Raw genomic sequence first — 20,997 nt, 5'->3', positions numbered from 1 at the left:
TGCCACCCAGGCGCCCCTAGTTATGGTATTTTAGATTGCAGTAAACATTTTCACATGTTTTTTTCTGTCAATTCATCTTTATATATATTTAATAATAGAAGATAGTGACATTTTGTAACAAATTCAACACATCCATCCATCCATCCATCCATTCTTTCATTTTACAACCACTTTATGTAATTTTAAGCACAATTTTCAGACATTCTTTGTTTTCACATGCTTTTTTCCTTTCTCTTCTACATGGTCTTACTGTCCAACGCCCCTCTTTTTCCCGTAGGAGTGAATGTAAGCAGTTTTGCGCACACACACGGAATACCTTTATCTCTGGGGCTAAGGTTCTTTGTCTCTCTCCTGTCCCCACCCATCCCTTTATTCTCTTTCAAATAATCATCTCTGTTCTCTTTCGAGAGTGTTGTTTGTTTCGTCAAAAGAGACTATGTGATATGGATCTGGAAGGATAAGCATGTCGAATGTCTTACCTTCCACTTGGAACTTCCGTTATGACGTCACTTTCTTAGGAGAAGACTGACAGATGGCATCGGTGGGGAAAGGTCGCTGGTCAGCCTTGCCTCGCTCCTCGCCATTTTGTTATTTTGGTCCCTGATCACCCGGTGTGTTTGGGATGCTGGTTACACCGGCAGTCGCACCACATACACCTCGGGCTGCGACTCCTGTGGTGCTCTTGCTACCCTGCTGCTTCCGACCCAGGACATCAGCTGCCAGGGTTAAGGCTGCCGCCTGTTCCCTCCTTCCACTGTGGTGGGCCTCAGGGGCCTGGGGTCCACACGGCAGGACCAGCCCCAGCTCTCTCCGCTCTCCAGCAGAGCGGTCTACTTTAGGATTGCTCTAGAAGCTCACATGCGGAAGGGATCCACACATCCGAATCCCAGTGGGGAGCTCTACGAGCACCGAGTTGTTGCCATGGAGTTAAACTTTTATTGCTTCTTCCTGTATCTGATGGCCCCCAAATGGTTATCATAAAACTAACCAGTCATTGCCCTGCTTACTTTCGATAGTCATGGAAGGCTATGGGGTAGAGTCTTGCTGAGGATTCGTGAGGCCCAGCAAATCTGATGGCCAGCCTCAGGCGTATGCCTGGAACAGTGCGGCTTTCTGGTCAACTCTTCCTTGTCTGCGTCCAGAACTATTAAAATAAGGAATGTTCTGTCACGTACCTAAAATCCTCTTGTGAAACATGCTTTGGGAAATACCGATTTAAAGATAGAAACAGGATTTCAGGAAATTATGGCCCAGAGATAATCTCATCCAAACCTCTTAATTTGGTAGAAACGAGTCTCAGAGAAGAAAGGTGACACCCATTATCACAGCTGCTCCTCACAGCAGTCCCCTTGAATTAACCATTATCCTCCTTCCACAGAAAATTGAGGGCATCATGGTTAAGTGACTGTGATTGCCCAGCTAGCAGAGTTGGGACTTCCAGAACTCTTCTTATGCATTGCCCTAAGATGAATTTTGAAGGTAGGCAATTCTGACTCTGATTCTAATACCACACACAGGGCCGCATTTCATTTCTTGCCGGGGTGTAGACTGTAGGAGCCATTCTCCAATACATCAAAAATCCACACTTTTTCCCCAGTGGGCTGGGTGTCTGAATCACCCAATTCTGTGTGATGCATGAGATGTTCCATACTGAGTGGTTCAGGGAAAAATAAACAGATAAAATATTAAATGGAAATATGTATCAAATTTGCAAAACCAAATGAACCCCCAGCCTGCTGGAGTATTCATTTAAGCAGTAAACATGTAAGAAGCAGACTATTTGCTTGCTTCAGATGTATGAAAGTCCTTAAGACTCTAGATTTAAACACTACATATGTATGTTTATGTCCTAACATATGTACACATTCAATATTATTATGAGGTTAAAAATGGAACAGGTTACTTAGAGCCTGGAGATCAGGGACAACCGGATCTCTCAGACAATGCAACCCGGTAGTCTTCCACTAAAAGTCCAGTGTCCAATAAGATCACTGAATTGGAAGTTCTTTATCCCCAGCAGACTGAAGTTCTTTAAAGACAGGGACCATGCCGTATTTCTCTTAATCCCTGCTGCTCATCACAGCGCTTGCATAAAATAGGCATTCAATAAATCTTCATTGAATGAACGATGTCTAAGCTTCTTCTACGTAGGTTTTCTTTGACACAGGACGCATGGCCTCAGTCAGTGCTTGAACCTGCTTTATGCCAACGCCTACTACTATTCAAGGCTCGACTGCCCCCTCTGTTCCAGGCTTGGGCCCCCAGGTGTTTCCCAGAGACCATGGCTCCTGGCTGATGGCTCTCTCCAGGGAAGCTCATTGGTGGAATGGATAGGATGCATACTCCAGGGCTCACTGCTCACTGCCAGCTTCCTTACAGTTGGCTGTGGCCAGAAATGAGGAGGGCCGGCTGGTGAATAAGGGAGGTGCTTGCTGAGAGGGGGTGTTAGGAGGATTGGTCAGACAGTGAGCAGTGTGCAGATGGAAGGACTGGGAGAGAGCCAGAGAAAGGCCAGCAGCACCCACCTTCCACCCCCACAGAGTGCTAGGTAGTTTTAAGACAGGTAATTCTTCCATGTATGCTAATAACAATCATTCCAAGATCCGCTGACATTAGAATGCAGACATATTTGGGGAAGGCTGTTTTACGAGTCCTAGGATGAGACAAGGGCCTAGCCTAAGGCAGAGGCAGAAGAGCAGAGACACCTCGGCAGAGTCTTCCCATCCTGACTTGAAACCACTCAGTTTAGGGTCCCTGCCTAGTTTTATCTTTTTTGTCTTGTGACATAATGAAGCACAAGGAAGGGGGAAAAAACCCCATGATCATCTGAATTGATACAGAAAAAGAATATGATAATACTTAACACCCTTACATGATAAAAACACTCAATAAAATAGAAGCAGTATGGTACTTCCTTAAGATGATAAAGACCATATGAAATGAAACACTCGCAGCTAACATCATGTTCAATGGTGAAAGGCTGAAAGCTTTTCCTCCAAGATCAGAAACGAGGCAAGCATGTCTGCTTTCACCTACTGCTATTCAACATAGTACTGGAAGTTCTAGCCAGAGCAATTAGTCAAGAAGAACAAATAAAAGACATCTAAACTGGAAAGAAGGTAAGATGATGACTGTTCACAGAAGACATCTTCTATGTAGAAAACCTCAAGAATTCACACACACAAAATTGTTAGAGCCAATAAATGAATTCAGTAAAGATTCAAATACAAAATTAACACTCCCAAATCAGTTCTATTTCTATGCATTTGCTGTGAACAATCTAAAAAGGAACTTATGAAATGATTCCGTTTGCCATAGCATTAAACAGAATAAAATACTTAGGAATTGATTTAATCAAGGAGGTAAAAGGCTTGCACACTGAAAACTACAAGACACTGCTGTAAGAAATTAAAGAAGACCTAACTAAATGGAAAGATATCATACATCTATGAATTGAAATATTGTTAAATGTCAGTAGTACCCACAGCAATGTGCGGATTCAATGCAATCCATATTAAAATCTCAATGGCATTTTAATAGAAATAGGAAAACTCACCCTAAAATTCATCTGAAATCTCAAGGAACCTCAAATAGCCAAATAGCTTGAGAAAAAAGAACAAAGTTGAAGGACTCATACTTCCTGATTTCAAAATGTACCACAAAGCTAAGCGGTGTAGTACTGGCATAAGATAAACATATAGGCCAATGGAACAAACTACGGAACCCAAGAATAAACCCTCACATGTATGGTTAATTGATTTTTTGACAAGGATGCCAAGACCATTCAACAGGGAAAGAAAAGTCTTTTCAACAAATTGTGGTGGGAAAATTTGGATTCCACGTGCAAAAGGTAAATTTGGACCCTTATTTTACACCATATGTAAAAATTAACTCAAAATGAATGAGAGACCTAATCTGAATAGCTAAAACTACAAAAATCTTGGAAGAAAACATAGGGAACACAGGGGGAAATGCTCATGCCATTGGATTTAGCAATGATTTCATGGATATAGCACTAAGAGAACAGGTCATAAAATGAAAAAATATATAAATTGGACTTCAACAAAACTAAAAACTTTTGTGCCTCAAGGGACACTATCAAGACAGTGAAAAGACAACCCACAGAATGGGAGAAAATATCCACAAATCATGTGTCTGATAAGGGATTAATATCCAGAATATATAAATATAAATAATACAACAACAAAAAATAACCGAGTTCAAAAATGGGCAAAGGATTTAAGCAGACATTTCTCCAAAGAAGATAGACAAATGGCCAATAAGCACATGAAGGTTATTCGGCATTACTCATCATTAGAGAAATGCAAACCAAAATCACAACGAGATATCATGTGACTCCTATTAAGATGGCTATTATCAATAAGATGAAAAACGACAAGTGTTGGCAAGGTTGCAGAGAAATTAGAACTTTTCTACATTGCTGGTCAGAATGTAAAATGTTGCAGCCACTGTACAAAATGGTTGGGAAGTTCCTCAAAAAGCTAAAGAATTACCACAAAACCCAGTAATTTCAGTTCCCAAGTATATACCCAAAAGGTTGAAAGCAGGGCCTGGAGCAAACACTTGTCAGCTGATGTTCACTGCAGCATTACTCCCAACAGTTACAAGGTGGAAACTATGCACACGTCCGTGAACATCATGGTGTATTCGTACAATGGAATACTATTTGGCCTTAAAAAGGAACAAAGCTCTGATACATGCTACAACGTGAGTGAGCCTTGAAAACATGATGGTTCATGAAATGACTCAGGGACATAAAGGAGGAATTAATTCCATTTACACGAGGTTCCTGGAGTAGTCAAATTCACAGAGACAGAAAGCAGAGTATAGATTACGAGGGACTGGGATGAGGAGGAATGGGGAGTTATTGCTTAATTGTTACAAGGTTTCCGTTTTGGATGGCCAAGAAGTTTTGGAAGTGTATAATGGTGATGGTTGCACCATATTATGACTGTAATCAATGCCACAAATGGTATACTTAAAAAAAGGTTAAAATGCCAAATTTTATGTTATATAACACAATTTAAAAAATGAATAATGTAATACACCAAAAACCATTGAATTGTATGCCTTAAATAAGTGAATTGCACGATATGTGAATTATAGCTCAGTAGATCTGCTTAAAAAAAAAAGCAAGGAAAGAAGGAACAACACAGCAATCAGTTTTAGGGGAAAAGGATGAAATTCAAAAATTTCATAGGTAATCAGCTGTTCAAGTGTGCAAGCAGTAGAAAGACATGTTACATATGGCAGAGCTTAGAACATCTATGTGCCCTTCTTCAACTACTTGTGACCAAGGAATACCCTTTTCCAAGGAAGCTGTCTTGGGCCTTCTTATAAGAGCCTTATCCCGTTCATGAGGGTTCTACTGTCATAACCTAAGCACCGTCCAAAGGCTCCACCTCCCAAAACCATCACATTGGGCATTTGTTCTTTGCATTTTGAATGAACGTCTTCCTTTCCTCCAGCCGATAGCTTTTCATTTGTATTTCCCTTATTCTATCTCTGGTTTGCCTGCTTTGTCTTACTTATTTATAATCTCTCCTTATCTATACTGCAGGATCTTTGGGGTAGAAATCCTATTTTGAAGATTTTATTTATTTGAGAGAGAGAGAGCCAGTGGCAGAGGGAAAGGGAGAAGCAGACTCCTCACTGAGCAAGGAGCCCGATGCAGGACTCGATTCCAGGACCCTGGGATCATGACCTGAGCTGAAGGCAGACGCTTCACGGGCTGAGCCACCAGGTGCTCCTAGAAATCCTGTTTTGAACATTTCTGTATTCCCCCACAGCACCTGACATAGTACTTACCTACTTCCGGCACTTAATTAGTACTTGTTTTATCGAATTTTTTAAAACTCTGCTGTCAATATTAGTTATACATTTTGATAGTCTGAATAATGCCATAGATTTCAATTTCTTTGAAATTAAATTAGCTCCTAGGGAAAAAAAATTCCAAGATTTAACACACTACAGAATTAACCCTGCAGTGCAAATTAATAGTGTTTGACAAGTAGAATGAATAAGTGACTGTTGGTAAGATATTTACTTGAGGAAAAACATAGATTATGTAATGTTTTTGGGCAATATTTCATTTCTGAGAGGCGTCCAAATTAATGGTTTTAATAAGGACTTTATATGAAGGTCCTTAATACCAACAGGTCTTCCAAGTGGAAAGCTACCTCAAATGTCATTAGAAGTACGTGATACTTACACGTGGGCATTCTCAATCATATACCAGGTATACTGTCGTTCTACTTCCAGTGGAAACAACTACCCCAGCATAGTTGTCTGTCTGCAGAGAAGGACCCAGGCAATAGCTGGACGACTCTGGAGGTCAAACCGTGATCTCGGGTGTACATCCCCGCTGCCCCAAACGCAAGGGTAGAGGGCCCCACTAGCGAGGTGGGCGTTCCTGAGTCCCTTCTCCGTGCCTCCATTCCTAACCCATACTCAGCACACCCAATCGCCCCCATTTGCTGAGGAATACCGTGTTTCTTTACTGGGATTAACACCTTTCATTAAAATAGAGTCCGCTTCCTCCGGGGATTATTTTGCTTTATTTAATGTTACCCCTGTGAGACTTATCATTGGAAAATAAAAAAAATCGTATCTCCAATTTTAGAGAATGATTATAGCTTTCAAGTGATATCCTGGTAAAAACAAAAGCAAGCACATCAAATCCTCTCTGTCCCTTCTATAGGGTCCATGTTTCTCCAAGTAACTTCTTTTTTTTTTTTAAGATTTTATTTTTATTTATTTATTTATTTATTTATTTTTTTTAAAGATTTTTTTATTTATTTATTTGACAGAGAGAGACAGCCAGCGAGAGAGGGAACACAAGCAGGGGGAGTGGGAGAGGAAGAAGCAGGCTCATAGCAGAGGAGCCTGATGTGGGGCTCGATCCCAGAATGCCGGGATCACGCCCTGAGCCGAAGGCAAGCGCTTAACCGCTGTGCCACCCAGGCGCCCAAGATTTTATTTTTAAACAATCTCTGGACTCAGTGTGGAGCTCACACTTAACAACCCTGAGATGGAGAGTCTCATGCTCTACCAACCGAACCGGTCAGGCACTCCCCACTAATTCTTGCAAACATTTATGCATTGGCCACTGTGTGCCCAGGGACTAGATGTTGCTGTAGATGTAGTTAGGGCCGAGCCAGAAGAAGTCTGTATTTAATAAGACTTTGCTGGGACGCCTGGGTGGCTCAGTCGGTGAGGCGTCTGCCTTCAGCTCAGGTCCCAATCCCAGAGTTCCAGGATCAAGCTCCGCATGGCATCCGGGAGTCTACTTCTCCCTCTCCTTCTGCCCCTCTCTCTGCTCATGCTCTCCCCCTTGCTCTCAAATATATAAAATCTTAAAAAAAAAAACCCAAAGCAAAACAACTTTCTTAAACTGAATAAAAGGCTTCAGTATGCAAGGCAAGAGGGCAGACAGGGTAGCAGGCAGTGCCTGACCTTCCAGACCTCGGGAAGGTCTTGTCCTAACACTCTGGGGGTGGTTTGTGATCTTCTTTGAACACTGAATTTTTATCTGTCCCCCAAAGCCACGTAGGAGTATCTTCCACTGAAAATGTGGCATACTTAAAATCCCAGGGTTTCTGGAATGAGAATGGTGTTTATTTCACTACTAAGAAAGTGGTAACATTTTTTAAACTCATGTTATATTGTAAATGAGGGCGGGGCTCCTGAGTAACAGCTGAATTGATATGCAATTTGGGACTTCGGCCCTTCTGGGAAGAGGGCTGCCCACAGGGAAGGCTTCGCTCAGCCGCAAAGTGCACAAACACTGAAACCAGTTTTTCCAGGTTTGAGGACCAGCTGCCGTGCCCTGGAAATGTGACCTTGGGCAAGTTGTTTAAGTTCTCTCTTTTTTCTTTTCCTTTTCTTTTAGGTTAATCAGTAAAGCAAGGCAAGTGGAGAAGGAACAAAGAAATCCCTAACTGGCTGTGATCATTGATGACTGGACTCCAACCAAAGTCTCTCTCCCTTGGTTTTTTCATCATGAAACAAGGGTAATAAGAGCACCTAGCTTTTGGAGATCCTCCTCCGTGGCACTAATCTTGCTTTATAATGATATACGTGATTATCATTTTTCCCACGCTCTAGGCTGCAGGACCTGAGTTTCTCATTATTTTAGCTCCAGTGCCTGGGCTGTGTCAACAATTACTTGTTAAACAAACAAATAATAATGCCAACAATTCATAGGATTTCAACAATTGGATGTTTTTTAAAAAAATTATATATATATATATATTTAATATTTATTTATTTGAGAGAGAGCGAGAGATAGAAAGAGAGCACAAGCAGGGGGACTGGCAGGCAGAGGGAGAAGCCACCAGCCGCTGAGCAGGGAGCCTGATGTGGGGCTGGATCCCATGACCCTGAGACCATGACCTGAGCTGAAGGCAGACGTTCAGTCGACTGAGCCACCCAGGCACCCAGTCAGATCTTTAAATGCCGGTACACCACAACTCTTATCTTTAATATCTCTGAATCATGTCCCAAATACCGTAGAAATTCTAGGTTTCAACTTGACTATCTTAATTGGAACTTGCCTCCCTGCTTCCCAAGCAGGGCCAGAAAGTAAAGTTTTAAATCACCTCTATTTTAAAATTTGCCCTTTAGAGGAAAAAAAACCCAAAATATTAACTGGGCTAAAATTGCTGAACTTTTTAAGCACTGAACCCTAATCAATTTCTTTTTGTAGTTGTGAGAAAAGAATTTGTTCTCAATGAACTCTTCTCAATTTAAAATTTTTTTCTGATTTCCCTCCAGGTCTATACTGTAATTTCCAGACTTCAAAGGTAAGACTTTAAAAAGTGTCAGTCACTTTGCCTCCTTATATCTCATTTATAAAAGTAAAAGTTTAGCAGTTAGCTGAAAGTTTAGCTCCCAGTTCATCATCTTACACTGATTAAATACCACGTTCCTGTCTATTAAATAAAAATGTTTGGCTGTACTTCTAGGTCAAATCAACCACCCCCCAAAAACCCAAAACCAAAAAGCCAAACCAAAGCAAATTTTAAAAAGTGAAAACCCAGGATGCCTGGGTGGCTCATAGCCTCTGCCTTTGGCTCAGGTCATGATCTCGGGGTCCTGGGATGGAGCCCCACATGGGGCTCCCTGCTCAGCAGGGAGTTTGTTTTTCTCTCTCCTTCTGCTTCTCCTCCCTTCCCCCGCCTTTGTAAAAGCAAAACCCTTCACACTTTGCTCGGATTTTCTGAAAAAGTTTTAAATATCCTCACAATTAAATCCACAAATGTTCTCCTTTCTGTTTCAGAATTGATATTTTCAGTATTTGGAATTAAGTTTTTGCTTAACTTATAACTTACAGTGTTGGGCTCTGGCTGCCTGGGTCCCTACTCTACTGCTCTTTAGTTGCATGAGCCCTTGGGTATTTCCTTCTTGCTTAATTTCTGCCTCTCTAAAATAGGAACAAATATATGGATCCTATTTTATAAGAATGAAGATTAAAATAAGAGATGGCCCATAAGAACTTTAGAGTTCCATACACGAGAGCCAGTATTATCATGTAACCAGATCAAGCGCATTTTTTGGATTTCCTTTTAGCCAGGTGCGACATACAGGTGCTGGCATAATTGGCCAGGTTAAAGATGAACTACATTTTGATAACTAAGAATGCTATTGGGGGGCGCCTGGGTGGCTCAGTCGGTGAAGTGTCTGCCTTCCACTCAGGTCATGATCCCGGGGTCCTGGGATTGAGCCCCTTCGAGTTGGCTTCTCCTTCTCCCTCTGCCCCTCCCCCCCACTCATGCTCGCTCTCTCTCTCTCAAATAAATAAATAAAATCTTTAGCCAACTGACTTCCTCAGGTGTCAAAGCCCTACAGTGAGAGATGGTAATTGTCTCCGTGCAGGAGGAAAAGTTGGGGGGGGGGGGCAAGGCCTCTCCAGGGCTATTGGTGACAATAAAATAACTTCAAATTTCCTTTGTATTCTTTTTTACTACCTTGTACTTGGCAACAAGACTGTATATCACAGAATCAGTAAATTCAGCTCAATTACTACAATCCATATGGGTTATCAAAGTGCTTGTTGACCTATGTGACTCTGGAGTGGGTCAAAATCTTGAGATTATGAAAGGATTTGAGGGAAGAAGGACAAAGTCAGGGATCTTCTGGGGAAAGCTAATGGTCGCCTTGACACCCCCCTGGGGGTAGCAATCCCTTGTTCCAGAAATGACTCTCAGTTGACATTCTTAGGACTCTGACTAGCAGGACACCAAAGCAACCCAATGGGCTTGACACACAGAGTCAAGCCCATAGAATAATGTTTTTTTTTAAAGATTTTATTTATTTATTTGAGACAGAGAGAGAGAGTGTGAACGCAGACAAGTGGGGAGAAGGGGCAAAGGGAGAGGGAGAAGCAGACTCTCTGCTGAACAGGGAGCCCGATGTGGGGCTTGATCCCAGGACCCTGATATCATGACCCGAGCCGAAGGCAGATGCTTCACCAACTGAGCCACCCAAGGTCCATAGAACAATGTATAAACTGGAATACAGTTTACTTCCTGGCGTACAGTAAGAGTGGGGGATTTAAGTTCACCAATCAGAGCTTCTTTCTGCGAAGACAAACCCACTGGGAGAGAAGCTCAAAACAACCCAAAAACAACCAATGGTTTTTTGGAGCCTTACTCTACATACTGGGTGTGTGATGAATGAGCTTAATGAGAGTGAGGGTGAAGATGCGGGTGGGGGGTGGGCTAGCAGAGTATCATCAAAATAAGGTAATAGATGCTTTGCTACAGAAATAGAGAAATCGAGGCTTTGCCTCGGTGGTCCTACCTCATCTACAGATGTATTTGTATTAGTTTCCTAGGCCTAGTGTAAGAAAGTACCACAGGATGGGTGGCCTAAAACAACAGAATTGTACTGTGTCATAGTTCTGGAAACCACAAGTCCAAAACCAAGGTGTCAGCAGGGCCATGCTGATCTCTGTTTTTGTTGTCACAAGTCTATTTTTTCCTTGTGTATCTCTCTCCTCCCAATAAGGACAGCACTCATGTTGGACTAAGGGTCCATTCTCCTTGGACCTCATCTTAACTAGTTCTGTGTGCACCAACTCTATTTCCAAGTAAGTTCCATTTTGAAGTGGAACGGTTTAGGACTTCAATGCATCTGTTGGGGGACACCCATAACAGATATTTCAACCCATAACAGTGTTCTTGGAACTTTTAAGCTGTGTGAGCTTTTGTACTGGGAATTCACTGCCCCTTTAGTCTTATTCGTTACCCCTTTAAGACTAAGAAAACACTGCCTCTGATAGTTTTAGCTGACAAAGCAAATATTTGATGACTTGCTGAACACAGACTGATCCACCATTCCTGCAATTTCTGCTAAGATAGAGGATACTAAGTAACTAGGTACCCAAAAGATTTTTTTCCCAAGGGACACCTCAACAAAATGTGAGGTAGGTGATAATTTAAAACCTTACAATCTTTTTTTTTTTTTTAAGATTTTATTTATTTATTTGACATAGAGAGAGACATCCAGCGAGAGAGGGAACAGAAGCAGGGGGAGTGGGAGAGGAAGAAGCAGGCTCCCAGCGGAGGAGCCTGATGTGGGGCTCGATCCCAGAAGGCTGGGATCACGCCCTGAGCCAAAGGCAGACGCTTAAAGACTGCACCACCCAGGCGCCCCAAAACCTTACAATCTTAACAAGATCTTCGGCTCTTTAGAGCCATCCTCTCCCTCCCACACTCTTCTTTGCTCCATTCCCCCCCCTCCGGTTTTTCCATCTCCGAGTATGACCGTTTTTGGTAAAGATGCCATACACATTATTATTATTTTAGATATAAAAAATGGAGGTATAATTACATACAGTAAAATAAGAATGGCATGCAAATTTGTACTTCAAAATAAAAAGATTAGTAAACTTCACAATTTGGTCTCCATTTTATTTGTCTAGATTCATTCGCTTTCCTCCCATCTACCATGCTCATCCTTTATTTTCAGATTCTCTCAAGTGCTGTGTCCTACTCCAGGCGCTTCTCCCCGCTGGAGAGCTCCGACTTCAGTCCCCTTCACCTGCCAGAAGCTTCCCCCAGCACCCTTGGCTAACGCAGCTCTTCAGGCACGCTCTAGGTGGTTTTCATTTTCCCCCTGTTCTAGTGTTAGTTTTAACTAGTTTGTGAGTGAGCTGCGGCTTGTCTTTCTTTGCATTGCAAGTGCCTAGCCCAACGCGCGATACATAGTCCAGTGTTCAATAAATTCTACCGTAGATAAGTGAGAATTAACACGCGCATACGTACTTCCGAGTTTCCACGGCGCGTTCGCAGATCTCATTTCCTCCCTACTACAACCCATAAAATAGCAGTTTCCTGCTTGTAGAGTGGGGAGACTGGGGTTAATTATCTAGCCCAGCGCCAGTCAGCAGCAAAACGGGACTCCGAATTCCCCGCTCTAGACAGCACAGCAGGCTGAAGGCGGCACCGACTTCGCACCACGACTTAACTCGGAGAGGCCACGCCGGCGCACTTCCGGACGTCGGGCTTGGAGATGCGCCCAGCCTCCGCAGGACTCACAGTTCTGGGCTTCAGCAACACTGCCTGCGTGCTACCTTGGACTACATCTCCCAGAGAGCCCTGGGGCGAACCCTCAGGTGATTGGTTGAAATGGAGCCGCCAATACAGCCGCGACGTGCGCGTACAGACCAATCATAGGCCAGAAGGGGCAGGACCTCCGCGCAGAGGCTAGATTGAGCGCAGACACGAGCAGCGGGGTTAAGTGTGCCAAAGCCCCAGGGGGTTGAGATCCTGGGTCCCGCGCCCCGGACGCCACGTCGTCCTCCTTTTCGGGTCCAGTCCGCGCCTTTCCTGCGACCCGACGTCGGGTCGCGAGTGTGTGGCCGCCAGTCCCGCTCCGGGGACAGGCCGGGGGACCGGGAAGGAAGCACGTGCTCGAGCGCTGTGGTGGCCGAGGGCGCGCCTGTCCTCGCCACGCCGCGCCTGGGTCCGACGGGAGGCCCTCCACGCTGCTGCGGGGCCCTTGGTGCCCCCAGCGACCTGGGCCGCTGAGGCCGGCTCCCCGGCGCTGGCTGGCGTCGCTGTTGGCCGTGCCTTCCTGTGCAGAGTGCGGCTTCCCGGCTTCGCCCCTGGCCTGCGGAGGAGGAGACTCGGCGGCATGTCGCCCGCACTGCCAGAGCTGACGCCTTCCGGTAACGCTGCCGCCCGCTCTCCGCGGCTGGGTTCTTTATGGAGTCCTGTTGCGGGCTCCTAATCCCTGGGGTAGTTCTCCCCGCCGCCTGGAGTCGCGCGGCCAGGTTTCCCCGCGGGCAGGAGGGCGGCACCTTGGAACTGGCCGAGGAGCCCAGAGGTTCCACGTTGTTCCGCTGGGTTCCCCCCCCCACCCGCACCCCTTCCTTCCCAGGCAAAAAGACCCTCAGCAGACAGGAGGCACCGCTGTCTCCCGCGCGCCCGAAACGCCTCTTCATGTCAAAGTAACTGCAGTTCGGCGCCTCATAGTCCAGCGGGGCGCGAGGGAAGTTTGGCCTGAGTTAACGTTCTCAGTTCAATACGTATTTATTGAGCACCGGCTGTGCTCATCCAAAGGAAGTTCACGGGTCGAGAGACGAGAAGGAAAGCCAGAAAACTATTTAGAACTTAAGTGAACGTTTCTTTTCCACATCAGGGTTAGGGCAGTCGTTCTCCACAAACTCAGGTGTGCATACAATCTCTGTGTAAAAGGAGCAGATCATAGGTCGTGATGGGAAGGAGTAATCTCAAGAGATTCTGGGGTTGATGGTTCTGAGATTAACATTGGGAAAAAACTAGCTCAAGAACTGACAGTAATTTCAGCTTTATAATGAGATCTGGGTTTCTAAGGTCATCCCTGGTTTAAATTTGTGGTCACACATACCCGTAAAAACATGCGAGGACGTAGGAAATGTAGAAAGAAGAGGACCAATCCTAAGTAGCTGGCTGTGATGGAATGAGGGTGTTCATCTTGGGCAGGAGGTGAATACTGAATTCATAACTCGGAAGGAAATTTATCACAGGTGAGCTAGTGACCCTGTTGATTCTAGGGTTCTGGTATGGAACTGGTAAAATTGTTCTTGAAACCAGTGGAAATGTGACCAGAAACATAACATCACTGTTGTTATAAAAGGAGGTAGATTGGAAGATCATATAGTTCTTTGAATAATATCTCTGCCTCATGACTTCTTGCCTTCCTATTTAATTAAGAAAGGAAATACGTGATTTCCTTTTCATCTAAATATATCAGCAGCAGAATACCTCAACTAAATGGCGGAAATGCAGAGATATTGTTTTCACTGTGAGAGATGTTGGGGGAGAATCTGCCCTTTTATTTTATTTTTATTTTTTTAAAGATTTTATTTATTAATTCAACAGAGATAGAGACAACCAGTGAGAGAGGGAACACAGCAGGGGGAGTGGGAGAGGAAGAAGCAGGCTCATAGTGGAGGAGCCTGATGTGGGGCTCGATCCCGTAACGCCAGGATCACGCCCTGAGCCGAAGGCAGACGCTTAACCGCTGTGCCACCCAGGCGCCCCAGAATCTGCCCTTTTAAGAACCTGATTAGTTAGGAGTAAACTGTACAGAATGTTCTGTATGCAGTGAACCAAATACAGATAAATATGAGGGTGTTTTGGTTATCATTGTTCTTCATGGAAGATCTCAGTGACTGCTCACCTTACCAAGGGAAAGGAGAATTGTTAAGGTGACTCACTCTTAGGAGAAGGTTCTGGCAGGGCAGCGGTGATTAGAAGCCAGTGAAAGATAACCCCTACTGGAAAAGCTCAGGGAATGCATCAGGATAAGAACAGTGAACACTTAAACCAACAATCTGGGAGGAAGACCTCTTTCTTTCTCTAAAAGTGAAATCTTATCCCCTAAAGGATAAATAAGCATGTGGATGATGTAGAAGCAGGGGATTTTTAAGGGCCTCAGTTGGAGGGGAGCTTTGTATCCCATGCATGCAATTCCCCTTTTACTATGTATGCCCTTTTATCTCATTTTCTGTTCACAGTTCTCTTGCTCCCACAGTTAGCCTTTTCCCATATTGTCATGTATTCATATGTTTCCTTGTACTCTAGTCTGTGTTTGTATTTTTAACTTATATAAATAATATCTTGGTAGTAGACGATTTCTGACTCTTTCACTCAGTATCCTATCCTTCTCTTACAGCAGTACAGTGTTCCCCACGAGTATCTACCACATTTTACTTGGCCATTTCCCAATGTTGTCTCCAACGTGCCACTCCTACAAACATCCTCTTCCATGTTCTTGATGGATCGATCTGAGATTTTGTTTGGGACATATACCCGGGATTGAGATTGCTGAGTTTTCTGCATACTTAATTTTTACCAAGTTCTGCTAGGCTGCTCTCCAGAATGACTCTGTGCAGCAAGCATACTGGAGGGTTCAGATTTTCTTTGGCATTATCCAGTCTTCTAATTATTGCCCATCTGTTGGGTGCAAATGGATATCTTCTTGTTTTAATTCACATCTGATCGCTAATGAGTTTGAGCATTTCTTCATATAGTTGTTCGGCATTAGTTTCCCCTCCTTGGACTTGACTATTCGTTATCTTTGTAGGAATTCCCTGTACATTATAGCTGTTAGTCCCTTTCGGTTTGAGACATTGCAGAATCTTCCTCCAATCCATAATCTGTTTATTATTTTTGTTTATGGTAACTTTCATTTCATAGGAATCCTTAGTTTTTATCAATCAAATTCATCTTTAAAAAAAATATTATAGGTTGGGCTTTTTGAGACTTAGTCTTTCCCTATTCTAAGTAATGAAGATATTCTATATTTTTCCTTTTTTTATGGGAATATAGTTTTATGGTATATTGTGATATTTAGTGGGCCAAATAACCTCTTTCTACTTTTTCAGAGTTAATTTAGCTTTTTCTGGACTTTTAGTCTTTCACATAAATTATAGAATCTGTCAAATTTCTAATAAAAAAATCAGATGTTTTGTTTTGAGTTTAGGAAAAAAACTTTGATCTCTTGCGTAGATGATGATTCCTTTCACAAGATCTCAGAATTTGTATATGTGGGGATGAGGTTGTTTCATGGTAAATAGTAAAGTGTCTTAAAGACTGGAAACAGTTTCTGTTTCTGGATTGAGAAGTGAATACAGTAGGGACCCCATGGAAAAATGCTTAGATTTCTTATGAAAATGGGAGGAGGAATAGAGGCATGCTGCACTTACCTGCAGTGGGTGCAGAATTGCTCTTCCCTGAGAGCAGAGAGAAGGAAAGTAGCGTGAGCCAAGCTGTAAAAGGATTATGAGGTAGAGGGTGGGGTGAATTTTGGAGCTCCCAGTAGAAGACTTCTTTGGAGGTATTAGGTAGAATCTCCTACAGAGGAGGGAGAGGGATTTGGAGCTAAAAGAGAGCAGGCTTGGGACAGCAGATGTGGGCTGTGTTGAGGGTAGCCAAGAAAAGCTGAACCAAGGAGGGGACTCCACGTTAGGAATTTTCAGGGACTCCAATCAGCATAGTTTTGTGGCTTTCCAGTAGTTCTTAGAAACCTTCTCACATCTTTTTTCCCCTGGTTCTGAAAGTCCACTTTTCACTTCCTTTAAAGCAGGTGTGAAGAAAAGCCTGCAGGATGAGATTGAAGCCATTCTACGGGAGAGGATCATGGTGCTGGATGGAGGGATGGGGACCATGATCCAGAGGCATAAGCTAAGTGAAGAAGACTTCCGAGGTCACGAATTTCAAGATCACGCCAGGCTGCTGAAAGGCAACAATGACATTTTAAGCATAACTCAACCCAGTGTTATTTACCAAATCCATAAGGTACAGTATCCACCATGTCTCCTATTCTTGTTCCATTACTCTTTAAGCCGCTTCATGTACTGAGGGCTCCAGAGGGTGCAGAAGAAAGGTGATTCATTCACAAGGAACGCGTGGGGCACCAGGTAAAGGTCTGGTGCTGCAGTGAGCGTTCAGCATAAGGAGAAAGGTAGCTTTTCTGCCTCCAGGACACTTACACTCCAGTGAAAGACCATAAAAATCTTGGACAAACGGGGGTTTTCACATACACTGTTTTACCTATGTCACCACAACAGCCCCGATAAAGTAAAACCAAAAGGTGGTGGTTATTCTCATTTTGAAGATTTGGAATTTGAGGATCACAGAGGTTCAAGAAGTTTCCTGATGTTAGGGAGGCTTCCTGACCTGAAATCCCACTCTCCTTCCTTCCATTTTTCTGTCTCCAGTGAAAACAGTTAGCCAAGATGAAGAAATCAAGAACAAGTAACTGGGGGCGGTAGACTTTTAAAATTTAGAAGTAAACACAGAATGAAATCGTTTGATAGGTTATCATCAGAATTTCATAGATTTACAACCAGAAGATATATTGAGGTGATTGAATCTGTTTTCCTGGTCTGGATTCAGTTAGAAGGACAAAGCGTATTTACCAGTGGAGTGAGAAAGTTTTATTTTCTGGAGAAGCGTATTGTTATAGGTGTTTCAGGCTCTTCTTAAGGAAGAAAAAAGTCATCTAAACAAATCACTTTGTGATTAAGTGATCCATCGAGAATGGATGGGATCATTCTGTTGTGTGGTCAAGACTTTGTTTTAGGTAAGATGCAGAATGGCGTTCACTTGAAGAAAAGCTAAGAATGCCTTTCCTTTGCTCATAATGGGAATTCTAGGGACTAGAAGATTTAAAATTGGTTCTTGAAAAGGTGTGATTCTGCAGGAAGAATGATAACTTAAGTTTTTCTTCTAGTCCTTGAGAATATGTAGTTAAATCCTAGTATAAAATCCTAGTCTGTTGTAGATTGGGAGTGTCATCATGGGCATGAATTGCTTGATATGGTTACAAATACACTTAAAAAAAAATTCATTTATTAGCGCACAAAGGGGGAGCGGCAGGCAGAGGGAGAGGGAGAAACAGGCTCCCTGCTGAACAGGGAGCCTGACTTGGGGGTGGATTCCAGGACCCTGAGATCATGACCTGAGCCGAAGACAGACACTTAACTGACTGAGCCCCCCAGGTGCCCCTCAAATATACTTCCTGTAATGCAGCTGATGAAATCACATGAACTGTCATGCCCTGTGGCTTTGTCGTTATTGTTCACCTGGATTATCACTACATTATAAGCTCCTGCAGGGCAGGAATTTATGCCTCTTTTTCACTACCGAATCCTTCCTGCCTAGAACATTATCTCCCACATAGGAAGTGCTCAATAAATATTTGTTAGAGGAAAGAATCCTTGCCCTGTGTATTAGGTAGGCATCTAGATGGAACAGTGAGGTTCCCACGATAGGTACATGGAGCGAAAATGGCTGTAAATACAGTAGAGTATACGCGGGTGTCCCATTTCTGGGGGCGCATTTACTAGCTGGAGATATGGAGAGCATGTTGTGTTCATGGGTGAGGAAGGGAAGCAGACCGGGTGTTTTTCACATGTGGCTATTCCTAGTGGAGCTAGTGACCATAGATCAGATCTCCTGATCTTTAATTTTAGTGGAAGGTCCAAGTTACATTTGTAATGGAGGTACCTAACAGTAAGCTGCTTTGGTTGTAATGTAAATGTATGACAGTACATTTGGTTGCCAAGAATCCATTTCAGAGGCATCCATCTTGTATTAAACATGACACAGCTACTCGCTGAACAACTAGATACCAGGCTGCTCCTGCCCATGAGTTCTGCTCTTGGAAACCTTGGATGACCCAGACAACTGACTGGCCCCGTTTTTCCCTTTCCACACCCTGATTCCCACTCTTGTGTTTTAAATTCGGCAATAAAGAGTGAAACTGTGAAACCCTCAGTGCTCCATCTTTGTACCCCTCAAAAAGGCAGAATCCCACATCTGTGCTCACCTTCCCCCCCATTGTGCCCCTTTCCCCTGGAAGCATGGCTCTGGGCATGCCTGTACCCTCCAGGACTTGTGAGTAATACAGCTTTTTCTCCCAGAAGTTCCCTGTGGTTGTTGCTGAGATGCCACAAGGGCTGATGTTGCCACACCTTGGGTTGTGCCCGGGGAACGTTTATGGGAGCTGGCAGCAGGGAGTGCGGGTGAGTGCCTCAGGCATTCCTGGCCCATAGCATCACTCTCACGAAGAAGCAGAATTCAAAACCTCTGTTAGCCTCTAGAAATGCTGTCCTCGATGTCCTTCTTTAATCCTGACAGCTTTCTCCGTGAGAAAAGTGAGGATTAGAGAAATTCAGTAGCTTGCCTCAGATCACAGTGTTTTTTAAATTGGCAAGAATAGGATTGGTATCAAGGGACGTCCTGCCTGGAGTCCATGAGCAGGATATTGAGCTGGGAGAAAAGGCATAGAGAGAGGATGAAGAGCTAGAAGAAATGCCTTCTAAACCGTATATTACGGAAATTTTCAAATCTACACAAAATTGGAGAAAACTGAACTTAGACATTTTTTGCCCTAATTGTAAAGACAGTACATGTTTATTGCTTAAAAAAAAAGTAGATAATATAGAACACCATAAAAGAATTAAAACCAGGAGATACCAATACCAAGATATAACTGCTATTCACATATTTTAACTTATATGTTAATCTAGTTTTTATACTGGGATTTTAAGAATTAAATTTTAATTTTATTCATACTGTTTTATAATTGGCATTTTTATCTGTATACCTGAGCATTAAATATTCTGAGACATGGTTTAATAACTTCATACTATATTCTATGTATATATTATACTTAACTAATTTATGTATTCCTAGGCATAAATGTTGTTTCCAGTTTTTCTTGTTCTTTTTTGAAAAATTTAATTTGCTCTTATAAAACAAAACCCATAGTTGAGGATAAATTCACTTTTGACCATTACGTGAAATTTCTATTTTTTCTCCCGAGATAACCACTTACATTAGTTGATGTATGTCTTTCCAGATCCATTTGTTATGCATTTACGTATATATGCACATATGTTTATGTGTATACATACTTATTTGTAGAAAACTCATACTGTTGTGTACATGTATGCTTTAAACTTAATGGTGTCCTATTTTACATATCAATCAATTTTGGTTTCTACTCAACAATACTTCTAGAGATCTTTCCATGTCAGTATATGTAGATACACACAATGTTTTTAGCTGCCACAAAGCATGTTATAAAGTGGGTACGTTCTAGCTTATTTAGTTTTTTCCACTTGGATATTTAGGATATTTGTGACTTACTATAAATATGTATAAATCTCGGTTTTCATTTCCCAGCCGTTCTGTAGACAGTGTTTATCGGTTTGGAAGGGGTTGGGTTTACTCAGTATTGGAAAATCAAGGGAGTCAAGAGATTCCAGAGTGTTCATCAGGTTGAGCTCGAGGAGGTGTCGTCCAAAGAGTGAAATGAGGAAGACAGGTTTGGAACAGGGAGGGCAGGAAGGCGCTGCTGAGGTTCTAGAGGGAGTGCCGTCGTTCTGGCTCAGAGGGACCCAACAGAGAGACTGAGACAATTATGGGCAGAACTGAGCTCTCAGAGATAGGCCCTCGCCAGCAGGGATCAAATTGTGCGGAGGCTGGAGAGTGCTGTCCTGGGCCAGAGCTTGTGTCATCACACAGCCACCCGTGGAGTTGGGTTCTAGTACTTTCCCCGAGGAAACCGAAACTCAGGGTCTAAGGAACTTGAATCCATTCACCCAGTTTCGCTGTGAACGGTGTCCGAATTTGAGCTCTGCGTTGGTTTCTTTACACCACATTCCTGTCTGTGAAGTCCTTCTGTGTTTTTGCATCTCTGGCCTCTCGTGGCGTGCCTGTGCCTAGTGAGTGCTCTCGAGGTGTTTGGTGGCGGTGGCGGCAGTGGTGGCAGCAAGCAGACATGTTTCTTGTGGAAACTCCGAGCACTGACACTGCTCTCTCTTGTTGCAGGATTACTTGCTGGCTGGGGCAGATATCATCGAAACAAACACTTTCAGCAGCACTAACATTGCCCAAGCAGACTATGGCCTCGAACACTTGGTAAGAATGCCGTTCTCGTATCCAAGATGTTCCTGGGCGTTTGCTGCCTTGA

General features: G+C 43.3%; 1 protein-coding gene across 7 annotated transcripts in view; it reads left to right on the top strand.

Annotated features, from left to right (window-relative positions):
- Positions 1 to 12,706: 12,706 nt before the first annotated feature.
- Positions 12,707 to 20,997, top strand: part of MTR (5-methyltetrahydrofolate-homocysteine methyltransferase) — a 109,006-nt gene continuing 100,715 nt past the window's right edge. For 2 of the 7 annotated variants that reach the window (XR_006410063.3, XM_026504034.4), the window contains exons 1-3: positions 12,720 to 13,195; positions 16,597 to 16,811; positions 20,856 to 20,945. Coding sequence is in view for 6 of the 7 variants with exons in the window: in XM_026504034.4 (XP_026359819.1) it covers positions 13,162 to 13,195; positions 16,597 to 16,811; positions 20,856 to 20,945 (339 nt within the window). In the remaining variant the exon portion in view is untranslated. Of the gene's footprint in view, positions 13,196 to 16,596; positions 16,812 to 20,855; positions 20,946 to 20,997 lie in introns of all 7 variants that reach the window. The other 5 variants (XM_044385987.3, XM_048218955.2, XM_026504033.4 and 2 more) reach the window with 4 other exon arrangements.

The sequence above is a fragment of the Ursus arctos genome, unplaced genomic scaffold (genome assembly GCF_023065955.2).
Source record: "Ursus arctos isolate Adak ecotype North America unplaced genomic scaffold, UrsArc2.0 scaffold_7, whole genome shotgun sequence".
In the NCBI taxonomy this organism is placed as follows: domain Eukaryota; kingdom Metazoa; phylum Chordata; class Mammalia; order Carnivora; family Ursidae; genus Ursus; species Ursus arctos.
Note: the sequence above shows the minus strand (reverse complement) of the source record. Positions and strands in the feature narration are given on the sequence as shown.